The following is a 17,126-nucleotide window of genomic DNA, read 5'->3' as shown; positions in this document are numbered from 1 at the left end:
ACGGGAAGGGTCGCGCCCGGGAGCGGCCGCCGGTGCCTTGTCCGGCGTGTGCCCGAGCCGCACCCGCTAAGCCCCGCCGCCACCTTCCCTCCTCCCGGCTTTCCCCGCAGAAACCGCCCAGGCGAGCCCGTTTTCTGCCCTCCTGCCCCCGCAGACGGGGCCGACGGGTGAAGGACATGAGTCTCTACAACTTGGACCGGTTTCGCTTCGAGAGGAAGAGAAAGAGCGGGGAGCAGGAGCCCGTGTCTCCGCCGGCGGCACAGGTGCAGGCGGCTCATTCTGCTTGTGGTGCTGCTGGAGGGGATGAGGAGGAAGCTGCCGATGACAGCAGCAGGCCAGATACGCCAGCATCGGATGTGACAGACATAACTGGTGAGTTGGGGCTTTTGTGTGTAGTATAAGAACAGTGTAACTGATTTGCTTTCTAGAGATAAAATAATTGTTGCCTGTTATCTTGATATTTTCCCCCTCCTCTTTCCTTGTTTTACGAATGTGCTTTTCTATGCATATGTATATTTCACGGCAATTTCCACAAAATGATATATTGTTTGTAATGGTGCTCGCTGTAGTTGAACTTGTGCATTTACAGTCAGACTGGAAACCTTCTCGTAACTAAAGCTGAAATTATTTTTTCTAGTTGAATAGACAAGCAATAACATTAATGTTTAAAGTATGTTGTGCTTTCCTATTTGTTGTCTTTACTGATACTTATTTTACACTAACATAGTAACAAGGTTTTCAAAGAAAAAAATAACTTTTATTTGTCTGATAAATGCAACACTACATACCCTTAATTTGGTTTTGCTAGGGTCCTAGGCTAATGCAGTGTGCAATGTCACACAACTTAAAAGGAAGAAAGCATATTCTTTTCAGTTAGGCCTGGTTTTATAATGGGCTGAGAAACCTGTTGCTGATCCTTACAAGCTGACTGTGTTAATAGCTTTGTAGTAGTGTTTGTCCTCTCCTGGCAGTGGCTTGTGTTTTTCATGGAAGTGTGGAAAACTTACTTGTGTAGTAATTTATTGGTTTGTTTGGCTGATAAACTGCAGATGTGATGTTTCTGTTTGAATTCTTCAGTTAATAATAATAAACAATTATAATAGCTGTCAACTGTATTGTCACATTCATCAGTAGCTTCTCTTACTGAAGGAGTAAGAATGGAAGAGCAAAAATTATTTGTTGCTGGTTATTTTATGCATTTTGGATGTTCCATATAACTTCTGTTACAGATTTCAGGATATGAGTGTTATATGCATTTAGTCAGTAGTGGAGCAGCAATATCAGTTGGTGTTGTTAAACTATATATGTTTTACATACAGTTTTTCCTTGATGGAAGGAAGTACCTTATCTAGGCGATAACAGAAAACCTTTCATGTGCAGGGAGGAGTTCCTCTTTTAAAAGTGTGCCAAATCGATATGAATAGATTGATATTTACTATTCCATGAACTTTGTTTTTTGTACATGTTCGCTGTTTTCAGTTGACTGGGGTGGTCTCATGTTTACATTAGTAAACATTAATTGACGCTTTATGTTTAAGATATTAAAAGCCTTCTAAATCTTGGCTTGTGAGTTGCCAGTGTGGAATTAAGCAGTCTGTCCACCAGTAGAGAGGATGTTTCAGTGGTAGGGAGAACTTAACACAAGAAGCAAGCAACTGTTAGTTGTGATTTCTTCATGTCAATGGTTTGTAATGGATTGTGTGGAAAAAAATAGCACTCTGAGGAAATGCACTTGGAAAGAGGTGTGTTCTCCCTGTTTGCAATAAATCCATGTTTTGTGTGGTGTAGAAATTGTGGAATGCAGGTACCCTTCTTGAACTGTGAATGTAGAGGTGAGATAACAAATGATGCTGCTTGGCTTGTGCCTTATTTGTCTTCGTGATTGGTTTTTATCTTTTTAGTGTTATTTTTTTCTTTAATCTCTCTGTGGACTTGGTTTTGTTGGTGGGAGCATGTCGGTAGACCATAACTACCACGGGTGACAAACTGTGGAGCTTTTGAAAATACTAGTCTCCCTTGGCTTATGTTCTGCAGCGGTAGGACTGAGGAGGAGATGGTGTGTAATATGCAATTTAGAGGCATGAATATGAGTTTAAATGTGACGTAATAAAAGGAAGGATGAAGGGCAGCCTAAAGGCGGAACCATTGTGGAAGGCTAAGTAATTGTGAAGAAAAGTAGTGGGAGATGATGGTAGCTACCAGTAACACAGAGTAGAATAAAAGTGTGGACAGAATTACAGCAAAATATTCACTTAAGTAAGAGTCCATGCACACAGATGCTAGTGTAGAACTGGTATGCTAATTAGCATTTAAAATTGAGGTGTAATTACTAGTGTTTTACGTTTACTTAATGCTTCATTAGATTAGATATTAGGAAGAAATTGTTTACTGTGAGGATGCTGAGATGCTGGAGTGGGTTAGCCAGAGAAGTTGTGGAACTTAAATCTAAGAGAGGAAGCTAGATTTGATGAGCAGATGTCTGTTCCATCTTGTTTCCTAATTAGTGACAGGAAGACAGTAGTTTTCTTTCTTTAGGTCAAATAAAATGAACGGCTATTTGGGTTTTTTTCCTCTTATATCATCATGGGGAAGGTATGGAGATGACCAGCCTATGGCACTTTTGTGTGCTCTCTCTGCTGCTAAATATGTTAAGTCAAAGTATTGTTTTGTACAAGAAACAGTTTATACCAAGCTAATAAAAATAACCTTCCCTAATGCTCAATAAATGTGAGGACAGCAATTACTTGTATTTTTTTCTGAAGACAAACACAGTGGTTTCACAAAATATGAGTCCATGAAACTGAGGAAATGAGAGGAAGTTGGGTTTTTTCCACTTACACAAACAAAAAGAAAAATATTAAATAGCTGATGGCTTTTTTTGTCCCATTTCATTTGGTATCATGCAATCATGTTGTATACGTATAGAGAATTTCTAAATCTGACTTTTTCTTTCAGGGAGCGCACATGGTTCAATATAATTTCCTGGAGTTTTCTTGAAATTTCTGTTTTGTCAGGTGTCCTGAAATACCTGTCTAACAAGGATATGATTAATTTCCTTAATCTTGGAAAAATATAGTCAGATTGTATCTATTATGTCATAAAAAGCCATTATCATCTTAGCCTAATTTGTTTTGTTTTCCCAGAACAAACTATTGGTAGATTGTTCTGCACCCTGAGTACATATGTATGTAATGCTGCTTGTTGAATTGTATTGAAGATACGCTTTAATAAACCATCTATAGTATGACGGCAAGAAGTAGTGGTCATCTTTGTACACTTGTGTGTATGGAAAATTATATAGGCTTTCAGTGACTTTGTAGCCAAGTTGTAGGTGGTAATTCTGAGCACCACTTAACTGAGGGGTAGAAACCAACTGTAAGGACAGTTATCAAATTGTATCTGAAAAATACCTCTCTAAAGAGGTGGAGAAACCCGTTGGAGTGGCTTACTACAATTTTCTGTAAAATTAAGTATTAGTTACTAAATAATACACACATTTGGTTTCTTTTAGTCTTATGAAAAAACAGTGAAGTTAGCATCTTGGTTTGCAATTACGTGTTTATAAATATGTAAATAGCCTGTTGTATTAAGGTAATGAGATTATTCCAGTTGTAGAGATGGAGCACAACTGTATTAGAATAATTATGGATTGTGAATTTCAAAATTATATTTCTAGTCAAAAAGCATGCTTACAAAGCTTCACCAGTGAATCAAAAGTTGTAGATGAAATTGAACTGCTATGTAGAATCTTGTAATTGATGATAAATTTATTTTTTGTTCACATCCTCTGTACTATTTAAATATTTAGCCCAAATGACTGTACTTTCAAGTTATGATGTTGAAAGCATCACAGCAAGAGACTTCTGTTTGAGAGTGGAATATTAATTAATTTGTAGACTTGAGCAGCAGCATGCATTTGATACTGCTTTCCAAAACTATGTGAAAATTGCTTTCCATTTGAGGATGTTGGTAGTGCAGTATTAGTAAGTGTGGTAAACCTCCAAGTATTACCTCAGCTTTGTTTTTATTTGGGAGAGAAGAATCTGGCTTTCAGAATGTGGTGTATGGTTTGTGTAGGAGGTTATATTTAGAATTATAGGGCAATGTAATACGGCTCTGCACTAGGTCTGTCTTTCTCAAAAGACTGTAGTATGATTTAAAAAAAATTTTTTTCAAGGTGAAGTTTTTTAAAGAGCAGTTGAAGCTGTGTGTTTACTGATTAAACGAAACAAAATATTTGCTCTCACATTCTAAAAACAGTTACATTTGAGTACCTTCATCCATAACTTAACACTGTCTCCATATGATCATAGGCAGTTTGATCCAGTTATTCTCATGGAGTCTCTTTTGTATGATAGCAAAAATCAATTGTTGGGTTTGGGTTTTGTTTAGATCTCCACTTAGGGATGCAGCTGAATTTTATTTCTGGTTTTAGAGTCAAGTCCTGGTCTTATGATTGCAGGCACTCCTTAACAGTCCTTTTTGATTACCTATAGTCAGGAGATTCTACATCCAGTAATTACATGCTGTGGCAATAACTGTTTAATCTGTTACTACTCTACGAGGTTATAATTTGCTCTAAACGTGAGGACTCTTTATTTTACATATGTGATTCCTGTCCTATTCCCCCTCCGCCCTCCCTCTTAAGAAGTGATTCTGTTCAGGAGAGTAAGTGGAGAGAGTGAGGGAAATACTGCTTTTTTTGGGGAGGGAGGCAGAACACTTTTTCCAGGCATCTCAGTGTTTTACAGGTGTAGGAGTTAGTTGTCGTGAAGACTGGACAGCAATTGCTATTTAAAGTAAAAAGAAAATGACAGGACATGAAGAGAAGCAGTAAATGCTCTTTGTTTAAATCTAAACCTCTTCTAAGGTTTATATTATAAAGAAAACATATTTTTAAGACAGTGTTATTTTTATGAGCTTCCTTTTCTTCTTTTTAAATCCAATAAAGATGTTTCTTAGCAAAGCTGTCATGAGTACCTGTCATTTGATGTCATGCTACTTGCTCCTGCGAGCATGACTGACTACGTTCAGAATATTGTCTAACCTACAAGGCAAAGATCATGAAGACCGGCTTGATCAGTTCTGTTAATTCAGTAGAGATGTGAACTTCTATTTCTTGTGGACTTGTGTTGATATTTCTATTCACATCATTTGATGCATCTTGTATTTCTGTCACATTGTGGTAGCCCTTCCTTGGCTAGCCCAACTTCTCAACTGTCAGAATTTTTCTGCTTTATTTTAGTTTGCTGGAGATGAATTGCTGAAATAAGTTTGCCTGCATCTTTATGTTTAAATCAAATAAAAAGGTCTCTCTTGCTCTTCTCTTTATTAAGATGCATATATTTTTCAGGGGAAGCAAAGCAACTCTATTAAGGACAACACATTTTCCGAACATGGATAGATAGAAGAAGGTACCTCTGGGAAGCTTTCTACTGCCAACATGTAGGGTTTAGTTGCAGGGAGGCCTATCTTGGGACACTATGTTACTGCTTCAGAACTAGTAATTTTTAGGCCATCCAAAATTTACAGATTTATGGGCTTCTCAAAATAACAAGGTTGCTTTGCAAAATAACACTTCTGGTTCTTCTAAAAATCATTACCATAATTATCATGTTTGGAAAGTGATAGAAAAGCTTTAGATTTTTATAATTTAATTAAAATTGAGACCTGTTATCACAGATGAAGAAGTAGACATAGTGTAGCTCACCTGTGCTTTTGATTATCAGATGAGTTTATTCTGGCCTCTTCTGTGTCTTATCTCTGCTGGCAAATCAGCTTTGAAAACTGGTGTTACATTCTCTAGGAGATTGACTCAGCAAGTTTCTGTGGTAGTGAATGGAGGCAAAAGAAACTACCTTTTTTGAAATTTTGGTTCCGGAGTTAGCAGCTGAGAAAGCACCGCTAGTGTTTGGATTATAGGCACATGACTTTTAAGAAAGGATTTACTTGCTAGAGAGTAGAGGATGCCCGTGATGCTCTATTTGCATTAGGAGCATGTAAAATCCTTTTATATGAGGACTTATACTGACAGTTGTATCATTAAAACTCAAGTCTCCCAGCAGTTTTGTAGCTGACTGCGCTGGATCTTCCCTGTGTTGTTGTTTTGATCTGTTTTCTTATTCGTGATTTAAAGCTCTCTGGTGTAGGAGATCATAGAATCATAGATTACTGGGTTGGAAGGGACCTCAAGGATCATCTAGTCCAACCCCTTAAAGAAATACAGTTTAAATGAGACGACCCAGCACCCTGTCAAGCTGAGCCTTAAAACTGTCTCAAATTGGAGAATCCATCACTTCACTTGGAAGACTATTTCAGTATCTCTTTGCTCTCATGGTGAAAAATTTTCCTCTGGAGTTCAATCATAAGCTCCCCAGGAGTGACTTGTATCCGTTGCACCGTGTCTTTTCCGTGTGACTCCACCCACCACTCCATTTCAGAGTATATTGTTGTCTGTCGTCCTTCACTGAGGCTCTTAATAAAGCATAGCTATTCTCTATCTAATTCTGGAGTCTCTTTTACCTGGTCTCTCTTGCTCTGTGTTCTTGCCCATCTTGTCATGACGTAAGTCAGACACTATCAACAGCAAGGAGCTCCTGTTTCTTGAACACCAGCCACACAGGGGGCATTTGTGCCGTTGTGCCATGGAGTATACTGCTTGTCTTGGCACAGTGGTGGGTGGGGGAGCTTGAGTAACCTGGTAGGAGGAATTCCCCCTGCCCTGGCTTCTCCTGGGATTGTCACAGGAAGATTGGCAGCACCTTGAGCTCAAGGTGATGCCTAGCACCATGGGTCAACAGCAGGGCTGTTGCAAGCACTGTTCAGACTGAGAGTGTTTGGTGAATTTTGGGTACATGGGACTTATTTCTAAAGAAATGCAAGTAAGAGCTATTTAGGATTATACAGAGCTTGCTATGGGATGTTGAAGGGGAGGAACTGAAGGTGGGTAAGGGAAGGGATCAGAGTGTTTTGAAGAGGAGGAAGTGTGAGGAAAGTAGAGGGATCAGGGGCTAACAGTGTCTGCTATGTGTGTACAGATCAGTATACTTGGCCAGCCATGCCCTGTTTGTGCTCACCATAGTGAGCCCCGTCTTGTTAAAATCCTCCCTGGCTGCTTTCCTGGATGAGGGACATGTGGTCTGTGTGCACAGGGGTCTAAGAGGCGGCCTCTGGAGTGAGGACGACGGGTCATGGGGGCGCATGTGTCTGGGGTGCCAGCAGCTGGAGGGACCGAAGTGAGTGGAAAATGTGGACCAAGTGACAGTGGGCGTGGGCCATGGAGGTTGGTGTGTCAGTGGTGCGGAGTGGCCTGGAAAGCCAGGGAGGGACCAGAGAGCCCAAGTTGCCCATCTGTGCACAGGGCAACCCAAGATGAGGGGACTGGCAAGGGGGTCTGTTTTAAAAACCAGTGTGTGTGTGTGTGTGTGTGTGTTTGATGCCAGCTGATCTCTACTGTAATGAGCCAGGAGGAGGCTGTTGTTGGTGTGCCCCTGGTCCTGGGGCACAGAAGTGTATGTGGGCTGGTCGGCAGCAGCAGGTAGGGGGGAAAACTTGCCCGTTGCCTGGGAAGCAGATTCTTCTTTGGTGCAAGAGAAATGAACTCCTTTTTAATAAAACCGGTCAGTGAGAAATACGAAATTGCCAGATTATAGAAGTTTTTAGGTGGAAATTAAAACATGGGTTTCTCTGCTGAAGCAGGATGAAGAAGCAAGACAATTCTTCCTTGTAACTAACTCTCATGAAAAAAAGCGCCTCAATTTAGGTATCTTTGTGAAAGCTCAAGGATTTAAGAACAGAAGATAAGACTCACTGCCTTGTTTAAGGGTTTTAAGCATAATGGAACTGTTGTGCATTGAGGAAAGGTACAAGCAGTAACTCACTGAAGATTCCTTTTCTTAACCTAAGCAGGATATAACATTCTTTTGGCATACATCTGTATAAACTATGTGATGTTACGTTAATAGCACGTGCTTAAACTTCAAGTCTAGATTTCCTCAGGAAGAAGACAAGCATCCCTACTTTCCCACCATGCCAGCAGTCTCACAGTTTGGGACTTTGTTACAGACGATGATAATCATCATCTGAGCCTACCTGTTATCTGATATACTTACCAAATTTATAAAAATCAAAGGATGCCATTTATTTAATCAAAACTTACACTGTCTTCAACTGGCTTTCCAACTCGATGCGTGCAAAAAAGATCACAGCACAATGCAAAATGCTGATCAGGTGGATGTTATGTTAATTGTGTTATGTTATGTTAATTGGGTGGATGTTGTGTTGAGGGGAATCGTTTACTAGGTTGGTAGGGCTGGGGCAAAGGCTAGACTCGATCTTCTAGATCTTTTCCAGCTGATATGATTCTATGATTCTATTCTATGATTCTTTGCCAGGCTGTGATGTTCTTTTCTGAATTAAAAGCTGAGATAATTGTGTTCTTCTTTCTTCTTGCCCCTCTGAAGTAATGCCTGGTTAGAAGTGTGTTTTGTGTCTTCAGTAGGATTTTTCCTGTGTGTTACTATGGTTATCTGAAGACTTAAGGCTTCAAGGATTGGGGTTTTTTTGAACTGTTGTTGAGCCATTATTTACATTTCTGTAGGGTTATTAAAGAAGGCTGAGTTACACTCACTCCCATCCCTTTAACCAGTGTTAAGCTCCATTTCCAAGATTTCCAAGTTATTTTCTTCCTTTTCAGTAGTGCACAGTAACATTTGTTAACATTTTTTTTTTTTTTAGTTTATTGGGTACCTTTCCCTTTCAAAGCCAATATCACCTGGTAGCTTCCTGTGAATTGCTTATACGTTTGGGTTTATCTTTGTTTCCATCAAATTCTGACACAGTGAGGTGGGTTTTTTTGGTTTGTTCTTTTTTTTCCTGCAAGATTATTTTCATACAGAAAATATTCTCTTCTCCATGTGTTGTTTGTCTTGTCTTCAGTCATATGCCTTCGGGGTCCATAATTTGTCTGGTCTTAAACCAAATTACTCAGCTTACCAACTGTTCTTTCTTTCCAGCAATGGCTGTAAAAATGGTGAAGTGGTAGAAAGGAATGAAGTCTTGAATGCATGCAACTGTTGCGCTAGGTCGGGCTGTGAATGGTTCTTGGCTCATACCTTTCAAAAAATGCCTTGAGTGCTTTTCTTCAATTACTGATGTGAAATAGTACATTTAAGGGGTGGCAATTGTGTCCAAGTATTTAGTTCTGTTTAGTGCAGGTTTAAAGACAGAAGAGCTAGAAGCTCTGTGTTCAAGGCCACATGTATCAACTAAAAATTGTTTATTTTTTTTCCTTACGGTTTTCTAAAGATAGTAGCAAATCGGTTCTAGCCTCCTTAGGCATTGGATTGAACTATGTGTTTTACCTTGTCCAGGCTCCTGCAGAAGCACCAGAATTTTAGTTAGAATCATCTTGAAATATGCAATATGTGCATTTAGAGCATACTGTGCCTTAGCTGCATTTGGTACTGTACTGAAAGAGGGTGACAGGGCAAAATCTAAAAAAGTGTAGCTTTCCTAGTTTTATTTTACAGTGTCTGCTTCAGGACCTATTTTGTATGTTAGGTTTTTTATAGATTTCCCTGTGTGGTCAGGTTTTCCCCATCTAGATATGTGAATAGATTTGGTTTAAGGTGTAGCTGATGTTGAGGGACTTAGTCATACATTCTTCATGACTGATTTAGGAATTACATTACTAGGCTGCCTGCTTTTGCTTTTCGTTGTCTTACAAGCATGTTCAGAACCAAAACCGTAATACATGGTAATGCACACATAGTGGGTCAATTTTTTAAGTGTCATTGAATGTGGCATGTGGTATGTGAGATGTCTTCACACTGACATATGTTGATTATAGGTTCTGTATAGCCTTCCAAATGCTAAGTTTCCTTGCTAAGAATTGTCTGGAGCGTAGTGTGGAAAAGACTGGCTTAATAGGTTATGTTTCTCAGCTTACACGTCAAGTTCCTCAGTGCAGCTTCCTAAATTTCTGCAGTATAGTACTGTTACCTTTCAAAAAAGCTGTCAAGACAAGCAGATCACTAACCAGCCATCAGATACATCGGTACCTTTCTATCCATGTCCTGATTAGCCTGGAAAAGTAGTCCAGACAATTTTGCTGATTATTAATTTTTCCAAAAATAAAAATGTATACATAAGTGGCTATTAACCTAAAATAGGTAATCTCTTAAACTTGGTAGTATCAAAATTATTTGTTTGATGTAATAGGGCTGAAGATCTTTTGACAGGTAAGTAACCACTTCAGGGTTACTTAAAGGAAATTTTCATGCCTAAGGATGTGAGTTTTGTTTAAATAGTTGCTGTGTATAAGGAAGAAATCCTAGTTATCTGATGCTCTAAGTACATAAAAGTATTTGAAGTCCTAAGTCATTGTCTCCTGTCTCTTATGCTATTGAAATGTTTTGCACAGGGTACTCTCCCATCCCAGAAACGCCTGAAGCCAAGAGGATGAGGAAACAATCCTATTTCAAGCGTCGAAGAGGGGTACAGTTCCTAGATGTGTCTTCAGACAGTGAAGATGAAGAACCAAGAAACTTCAGTGCTGCAAAAGAAAACAGGGCTCCAAGGAGAGATGTGATTGTAATGTACGCTTTCAACCAGTTTTCTGTAATGTTCGTGCAACCTGATGTGATGTTCTAAATTGAAATACTAAACTGAAAATCAGAGGCTAGGTTTTGGTTTATTGGTTTGTGATTTACTTGCCCTTAGCTAAACTTGATTGGATTTCCAGGGAAGAAGAATCCAGCTTTTGAAGCCATTTTCTCTGAGAAGACAGGAGGGAAGAGTTCTATGATGTTGAATGATACGTTTGATGTTCATCATACATTTGTGCATTTGCCCCTCTGAAATCCTTTTAATGGCACTTGAATGCTTACCCATAAACTATTGCTTAATTAGTTTTAAACTCTATTGGAGGTGATCTTAGCTTGTTTCATTTTTTTATGAAACCACAGTGGACAGGAAAGCAAGTAGAGCTATAATGTGTAGTATAAGAATTTCTGAGCTGAAGTTGCATGATGTGTTTGCTATGCTCAGTAAAGCTTTTTTATTTTTTTACTTTTTTTTTAAGCAATTTGGAAATTTATATTTTTTGCATAAGATGGGAGAGAATAGCGTGCAAGTTGTTTGTGTGGGTGCTAAAAGTGCAAGAGAGACAAGATGTAGACAGACATCTCACATAACCAGTTGGAATGGTTTAAAGAAACACCTGCTATTTATTACCTGCTAGCTACATGTCTGTGTGACTGAAATGTGGTAATTGTCTGTGCCCCTTAATGTTATTGCGCTAAGCAAACCAAGATGGCTTATACTGCTTTTCTGATAATTGATTGAACTAATCTGTGGAAAACTTTTATAGGAATAGCAGCCTTTAGAGATGTAGTGTCTTGTCAGATTTTCAGTCCTTGTGCAGAGTGTGGACTTACTGGAGCTTGTAAGCAGAAATCAAATAATGTTTTTCCTTGCTGATATTTTTAATGCATCTTCCCTGAATTTTCAAATTAAGGCAGATACTTAGTAAGAAAAAATAATTTAGTAGTTGGCAGACTACACTCATGTTTCTGTCTATGGTTTAAGTTAGGTTGTGCAAGGGTACAGAAACAGCGAGCTGGTTGTGCGCACTGAATTAGCTTGTGTGCAGTGCTGTGCACACATAGTCAACGCGGTTTGGAAGCAATACAAGTGGCTTTGTACCGTGTGGAACTGATGCTGATAAGCCATGCAGGATCCAACTTGTAGAGCCACAGCTTGCTACTGCTGTGCTGCATTGCAATTGCTGGAAGAGTAAAGTAGCTCGTAGTGGGACTGATGAACATAAGCTGTATCTATTTCCACTCTTCATTATTCCTGTGTAGCCACTCGTCCCTTGCATGCTGACCACCCCAGTGCCTCACATTTGAGCATAGTGTCTTGGCTCAGGTGCTAATCAATGTGGTCTGAAGCCGCTAAGCTGTCAAATGGCATTCAATTCACTTTGAGCTAATAAATTAACTGAAAGCATGGCACAAGTTAGCTTGGATCTGACCAGGCTTATGAGCTCAAGCTTGTGCTGAGTTTAGCCTGACTTTGCACAGAATCAGTCGATGGAGAGTCTCTGCACTGTGCGCTTTAGTGCATGTGCTACCCTAGTGTTTGGGGGGTTTATGAATATTTTTTTCTATTTGCAGGGTGTCCCAGCCCCGCTTGGCCTAAAAAAGGGATACAGCAGAAAGCAGAAAGTTCAGAGCAGAAACAACATCTTTCCTGAGAGAAAGTGTGCTGCAAGCTTCAGTACCAGGGTCACTGCCTGGACTCTGTTGGAAAAAGTCAAAATTCTAATGCAAGATTTTGTGGGTCAGAGTCATGCTCATTTAGCAGTTAAATGAGTGTTTCTTCATGCCTGATAAGAATGTGATTATACAGAGAGGACAAGATTTATGATGTGTGTAACTGTGGCTTTGTTGACAAGTATCTAGATGTTAATCCCTGATAGGAAAGGATAGAGTAATTGCAGTGTTACCTTTCCCATATGGATTGATTTTTCTTTTTTAAATGCAATTTATAAATAAACTTTTTTCCTTACGAAGGCAGAAAGACCTGAAATATGCTAATAGAATTTTAACATGCCATTTCACTAAGATTTTTTTTAAAATTGGGCGCTGGCATCACCTTTGGAAGCTTACACCTAGATAGCTGGGTAGATTTGAAGAGGAATTAGAGTTTGGGGTTATTCTTGAGGATTTTTTCACTCAAAGAGGCATACTGAGAGAGTTCACATGACTGTGTCTGTCTTTTGAGCAGGACAGGGTGAAAAGGATTATTTGTAGAACAGTTGTCTCAGAATAGTGTCTTATCTTCTGTGTGTCGTGTTACTAGTTTTTTTCAGAATTGTTTTGGAATCTGCTGTTACAACTGCTAAGGAAAGATACAGTAAGGAAAAACAGATTTACTTTCAGTCTTTCACCCACATCTGTGCAAAGAGACCTGCAGGCAAGCCTTTCTGATGGCAGACTCTGTACAGTTCCCTTAATTCTTGTTCAGGAAAGGTGATTATGTGTCTTCAGAGGGAAGTAGGGTGGGAGACTTGTGATTATGTTCAGTCTTGTCTGTGCGACTGAATATCATGAAAAATAAATAGGGAGTGCTTTTGCTGCAGATTAGCTCTAATAATATGTCTTCTGGTGAATTCAGGACATAAGATGTTTAAGATGCTGCATAAGGATGTTGGTTGTCAGTGAGCTGAGAACTAGTTCATGCAGTGCCTGAAAAGTTTTTACAAAGAGTGTATCCACATCTGTTTATCTGTTGAGCAGATAAATACTAGCAAGACTTCGAGATAAACTGAGACAGTCTGATGTAATTCAGATAGCTTAAATCATGAAATGTATTAAGATGATTGTTGCTAAATTGGCAAGTAACCTTTTATAACACAATCTGAGGGCAGGGCCTGGCATTTCCCTTGTCCATTCCTCCTTTCTTCTTTCCTCTTCTAGGTTGACATGTTTACTGCAAAGGGAAGACTACACTTAATGCTGTGTACTTTATTTTGTCCTGAATAGGAGATACCAGGTTGGGTACAAGTTGTTTCAGTGTTACTGAATGTATCTAAACATATTTTGTTCCATCCTGTTGGCTTTGGTTTACAGGAGCGATTCTGACAGACTAAAACATTGATAAGCAAAGAGATTTTAATTTTTTTTTTCTTCCCCCATACATTGTAGCTCTGAACAGTCTGAGGATGATGAACAGACTGAAGATGAGCTGCCCCAGTTGGCGTATGTGAATGGTGGGGATCAGCTGCCACCTGTGAAGAAGGATGTGGAGGAAGACATGAGAGATGCGAAGCTGCAAACACTGAAGGAACGTTTTCCTCAAAGAAGTGACCAAGAATTACTACAAGTAATAATGCTCTGTTCCTTTGATTTATTTTGTTGGCTCTTTTGTAGGCAGTATTCCTAAGACTCTGGCTTTATTAGAGGGAACAGCTAATTTATTCTTATTTTCAAAAGGGTTTATTAAATTAATATATTTTAGGGGAACTACAGCCGTGTAACTTTTTCATATACACATGCATACATAAACAGACACTTAGGTATATGTAAAAATGAATATATATATACACACACACACGTGCTTTATTTGTGTATATATATATATATAAAACCTTAAGATCAACTCAACAACATTGAATTCCAATGCAGAGAACATTTTCTTATTTCTTTCTGTTGTGATGCTTAATCTTAGTTACAACTGTCTTGATTGAGAGCTATTGATAACTGCCTTTGTTGGAGTGCAGCTGATTAAATGCAGAATGAGTGAAATTATCATCTACAGTAGCTGAAATGTTACACACTTGCATTTGTGAAATTAAATATGCGAAGACTTTAACACTTCTAGTGAGGCAAAAAGAGTAGATTTGAACTTGATGCTGACATGTACAGTACAAATCTACAGTAACATAGTAACTTAGTAAAGTATCTTCAATACAGTAAAACATTTATAGCAAAGTTACTTTTCAATGCTGATATGTAACTAGGCTTTCACGAGCTTTAGTTTTCAAAGCTAAATGTGTTTAAATTAATCTGATAAGTTTCCTCGTTGTTGAAATATTATTAAAGAAATACAGAAATTTTACTGGTGCTCATTGCTGGGCGCTTCTTTTCAATGTTGGATCAAGCTTTATGTTTGGCTTTTTAGTTTAAGAAGAAGGAGTTGCAAATAGCACTTTTGGAATTTTTATCCTGGCATTGTAAAATTTATATTGTAGATTTCCAGAATGTATGAAGTTTCAATTTTTGGCTATCTGGAATGTGTTTAAACCAAAGAGTGCTAACAGTTCATCATAGCTTAGAAACTAGCTAGAAGTGACAGGTGGTGTTTCTGCTGTTTTGTGACTTCTGTGGTGTTTTTAACTACTCAGTGGTATGTAGTGCTTATGGTATTTATTCTCAGGAGAGTGTAAAATAGTTCTGATGTCAGAAGAACTTCGTAGTGTGTAGAGGCTGTACAAATTTTTGTTCAGAGTTACATATTCACAATATCTTTGAAGGAAGACAGTGGAACATTAGGCAAATGTATTGTTCCTTCATGAGGGATCTGGAACAGCCTGTCCTGACAAACCCTGTGCAACTGATAAAGGCTATTAAGGAAAAATCACGAACCTTTTGAAAAGGAAATTGTGTGTCTATAGCATAACTATGAAGTAGTGTTTAGAAACAGGGACACATACCTGGGAATCAGGATTCCTCATAACTTCATAGGCTGAGGGAGCTGGGATTGTTCAGCCTGGAGAAGAGCAGGCTCCGGGAGGACCTTATCACTGACTTCCAGTATCTGAAGGGAACCTACAGGAAGGCTGGGGAGGGACTTTTTACAAGAGTGTCCACTGATAGGACAAGGGGAAATGGGTTTAGATTGAAGAAGAACAGATTTAGATTGGATCTTAGGAAGAAATTCTTCAGTGCGAAGGTGGCAAGACTCTGGAATAGATTGCCCAGAGATGATGTGGCTGCCCCCTCCCTGGAGATGTTCAAGGCCAGGTTGGATGAGGCATTGAGCAACCTGATCTAGTCAAGGGCATCCCTGCCCGGGGCAGGGAGGTTGGATTAGATGATCTCTAAGATCCCTTCCAGCCTAGGCCATTCTATGATTAATTTTTTTGTGTGTTTTTCTTCGCGTTTGTAACCTTTAGACTATTTGCTTCTTTTGAAGTTATTCACTTGCAAAAAAGGATTCTAAAATTCCCAACATCCAATTAAGTTGTAAAAATTGATCTATTTGGAGATTACGTGAGGATGGCAAAAAATCTAGGTCTGCAAGGAAGTATAGATAAACTTTGAGGCATGTTCTAAGTTTCAAGCATGTAATTTCGGGAAACTGACCAATGTGACATTACAGTATACAGACATTTTATGAGTTAAACAGGTGATCTGAAAAGTGATTTCTTTTGTGATAGTAATATTGAATAGTTTTTGAAAAAGGCGTGGTATATTTGTGAAGTAGGGGGGGAAAAAACGATAATAAATCTTATTGTGTTAAAAATATTTTCCTGTGTATATTTTAAGGTGTTTGCAGATACACTGTATGTGATCAGTGTAGCTAATTTTGTACCTGTTTGGGTTTTTTGGTGTTTTTTCCCCTCTGTCTCCTCCTGCCTTGGAATTTTACAATACATGTATTTTGGGGTGTGTTTTAAATTGTATTTCAGTAATGTTGATCTATGATTTTTCTCCTCTGTTGAACTGAATTAAATCTCACCACTTAGCAGTTGATTTATTTTTTTTTTGTAGTTGAAAGAAGCAGCACACACAATGGATGAAGCAGTAGCTGCTGATTTGAAGTTCAGTGACGATGGTATGTTTAACAAAAAAAGCCCCAAAACCAGACTTTAGAAGCTATAGCTAATTCAGTGAAGTAAATTTGATTGAGAGGTATTTAAAGAGTGGTAAAGCATACACTAAAAGTTATAATATTGTTTGTTTATTGTAATGATGAAACAGAAATTATAGGCTTTGCAAGGGCAAAGATGAAAAGAGAATGCAGACCAAAATTCAAAAATAGAACAAAAAAGGAGAGTTTGTTCTGTAAAGCTCAGGATTGCTTTACATGTGGGTCCTCAAGTGATTTCTGTTCTTACTGGTTCCTTCTTTGCCTAGAAGTTGGGGAAAATAGTAGTGGGTTAACGATAGTAATTCTAATTGCTGTTGGTAAGAAATGTGGTGGTATGAAGAAAATATACTGGAGTATGTAGCTGCTCATAACTAGATATTGTTTGTGTCAAGGCCAATCGTGATTTTCTCTTCAAGTTGACTTCACTATTAGCTTGTTATTCTGAATAAGAATTATTAGTCCTAAACATTAGACAAATCCCCACGGTTCTCTAGCAAAACATCCCCCAAACCATGTCTTTGAGCCCTCAGTGCTTATTTAGAGCTTTTTGATCTGCATCTCAGTTTTGGCACTCTCATGCAGTTATCAAATCAACCAACCAACAAAACCCAGACCAGAAAACACAACACATCATGTTCAAATTTGCAGAAAGTAGTGAGCATGTAAGAGGGTCATCATCATTCTTGGGCTTTGGGTTTGTATCTTGACATCACCTGCATCCAGAGTTAAATCTCTTGGATTGTTAG

At 38.7% G+C, this 17,126-nt stretch overlaps 1 protein-coding gene across 2 annotated transcripts in view; it reads left to right on the top strand.

Annotated features, from left to right (window-relative positions):
* The first annotated feature begins 176 nt into the window (after positions 1-176).
* SMARCAD1 (SWI/SNF-related, matrix-associated actin-dependent regulator of chromatin, subfamily a, containing DEAD/H box 1) overlaps positions 177-17,126 on the top strand; it is a 45,814-nt gene continuing 28,864 nt past the window's right edge. The window contains exons 1-4 of one of the 2 annotated variants that reach the window (XM_009871768.1): positions 177-372; positions 10,424-10,598; positions 13,713-13,890; positions 16,281-16,344. In XM_009871768.1, the coding sequence (XP_009870070.1) occupies positions 177-372; positions 10,424-10,598; positions 13,713-13,890; positions 16,281-16,344 (613 nt within the window). Of the gene's footprint in view, positions 373-10,410; positions 10,599-13,712; positions 13,891-16,280; positions 16,345-17,126 lie in introns of those variants that run through there. The other variant, XM_009871769.1, reaches the window with a different exon arrangement.

Source organism: Apaloderma vittatum, unplaced genomic scaffold, assembly GCF_000703405.1.
Source record: "Apaloderma vittatum isolate BGI_N311 unplaced genomic scaffold, ASM70340v1 scaffold12606, whole genome shotgun sequence".
NCBI classification, from domain to species: Eukaryota; Metazoa; Chordata; class Aves; order Trogoniformes; family Trogonidae; genus Apaloderma; species Apaloderma vittatum.
This window is presented reverse-complemented; position numbering and strand designations above follow the sequence as displayed.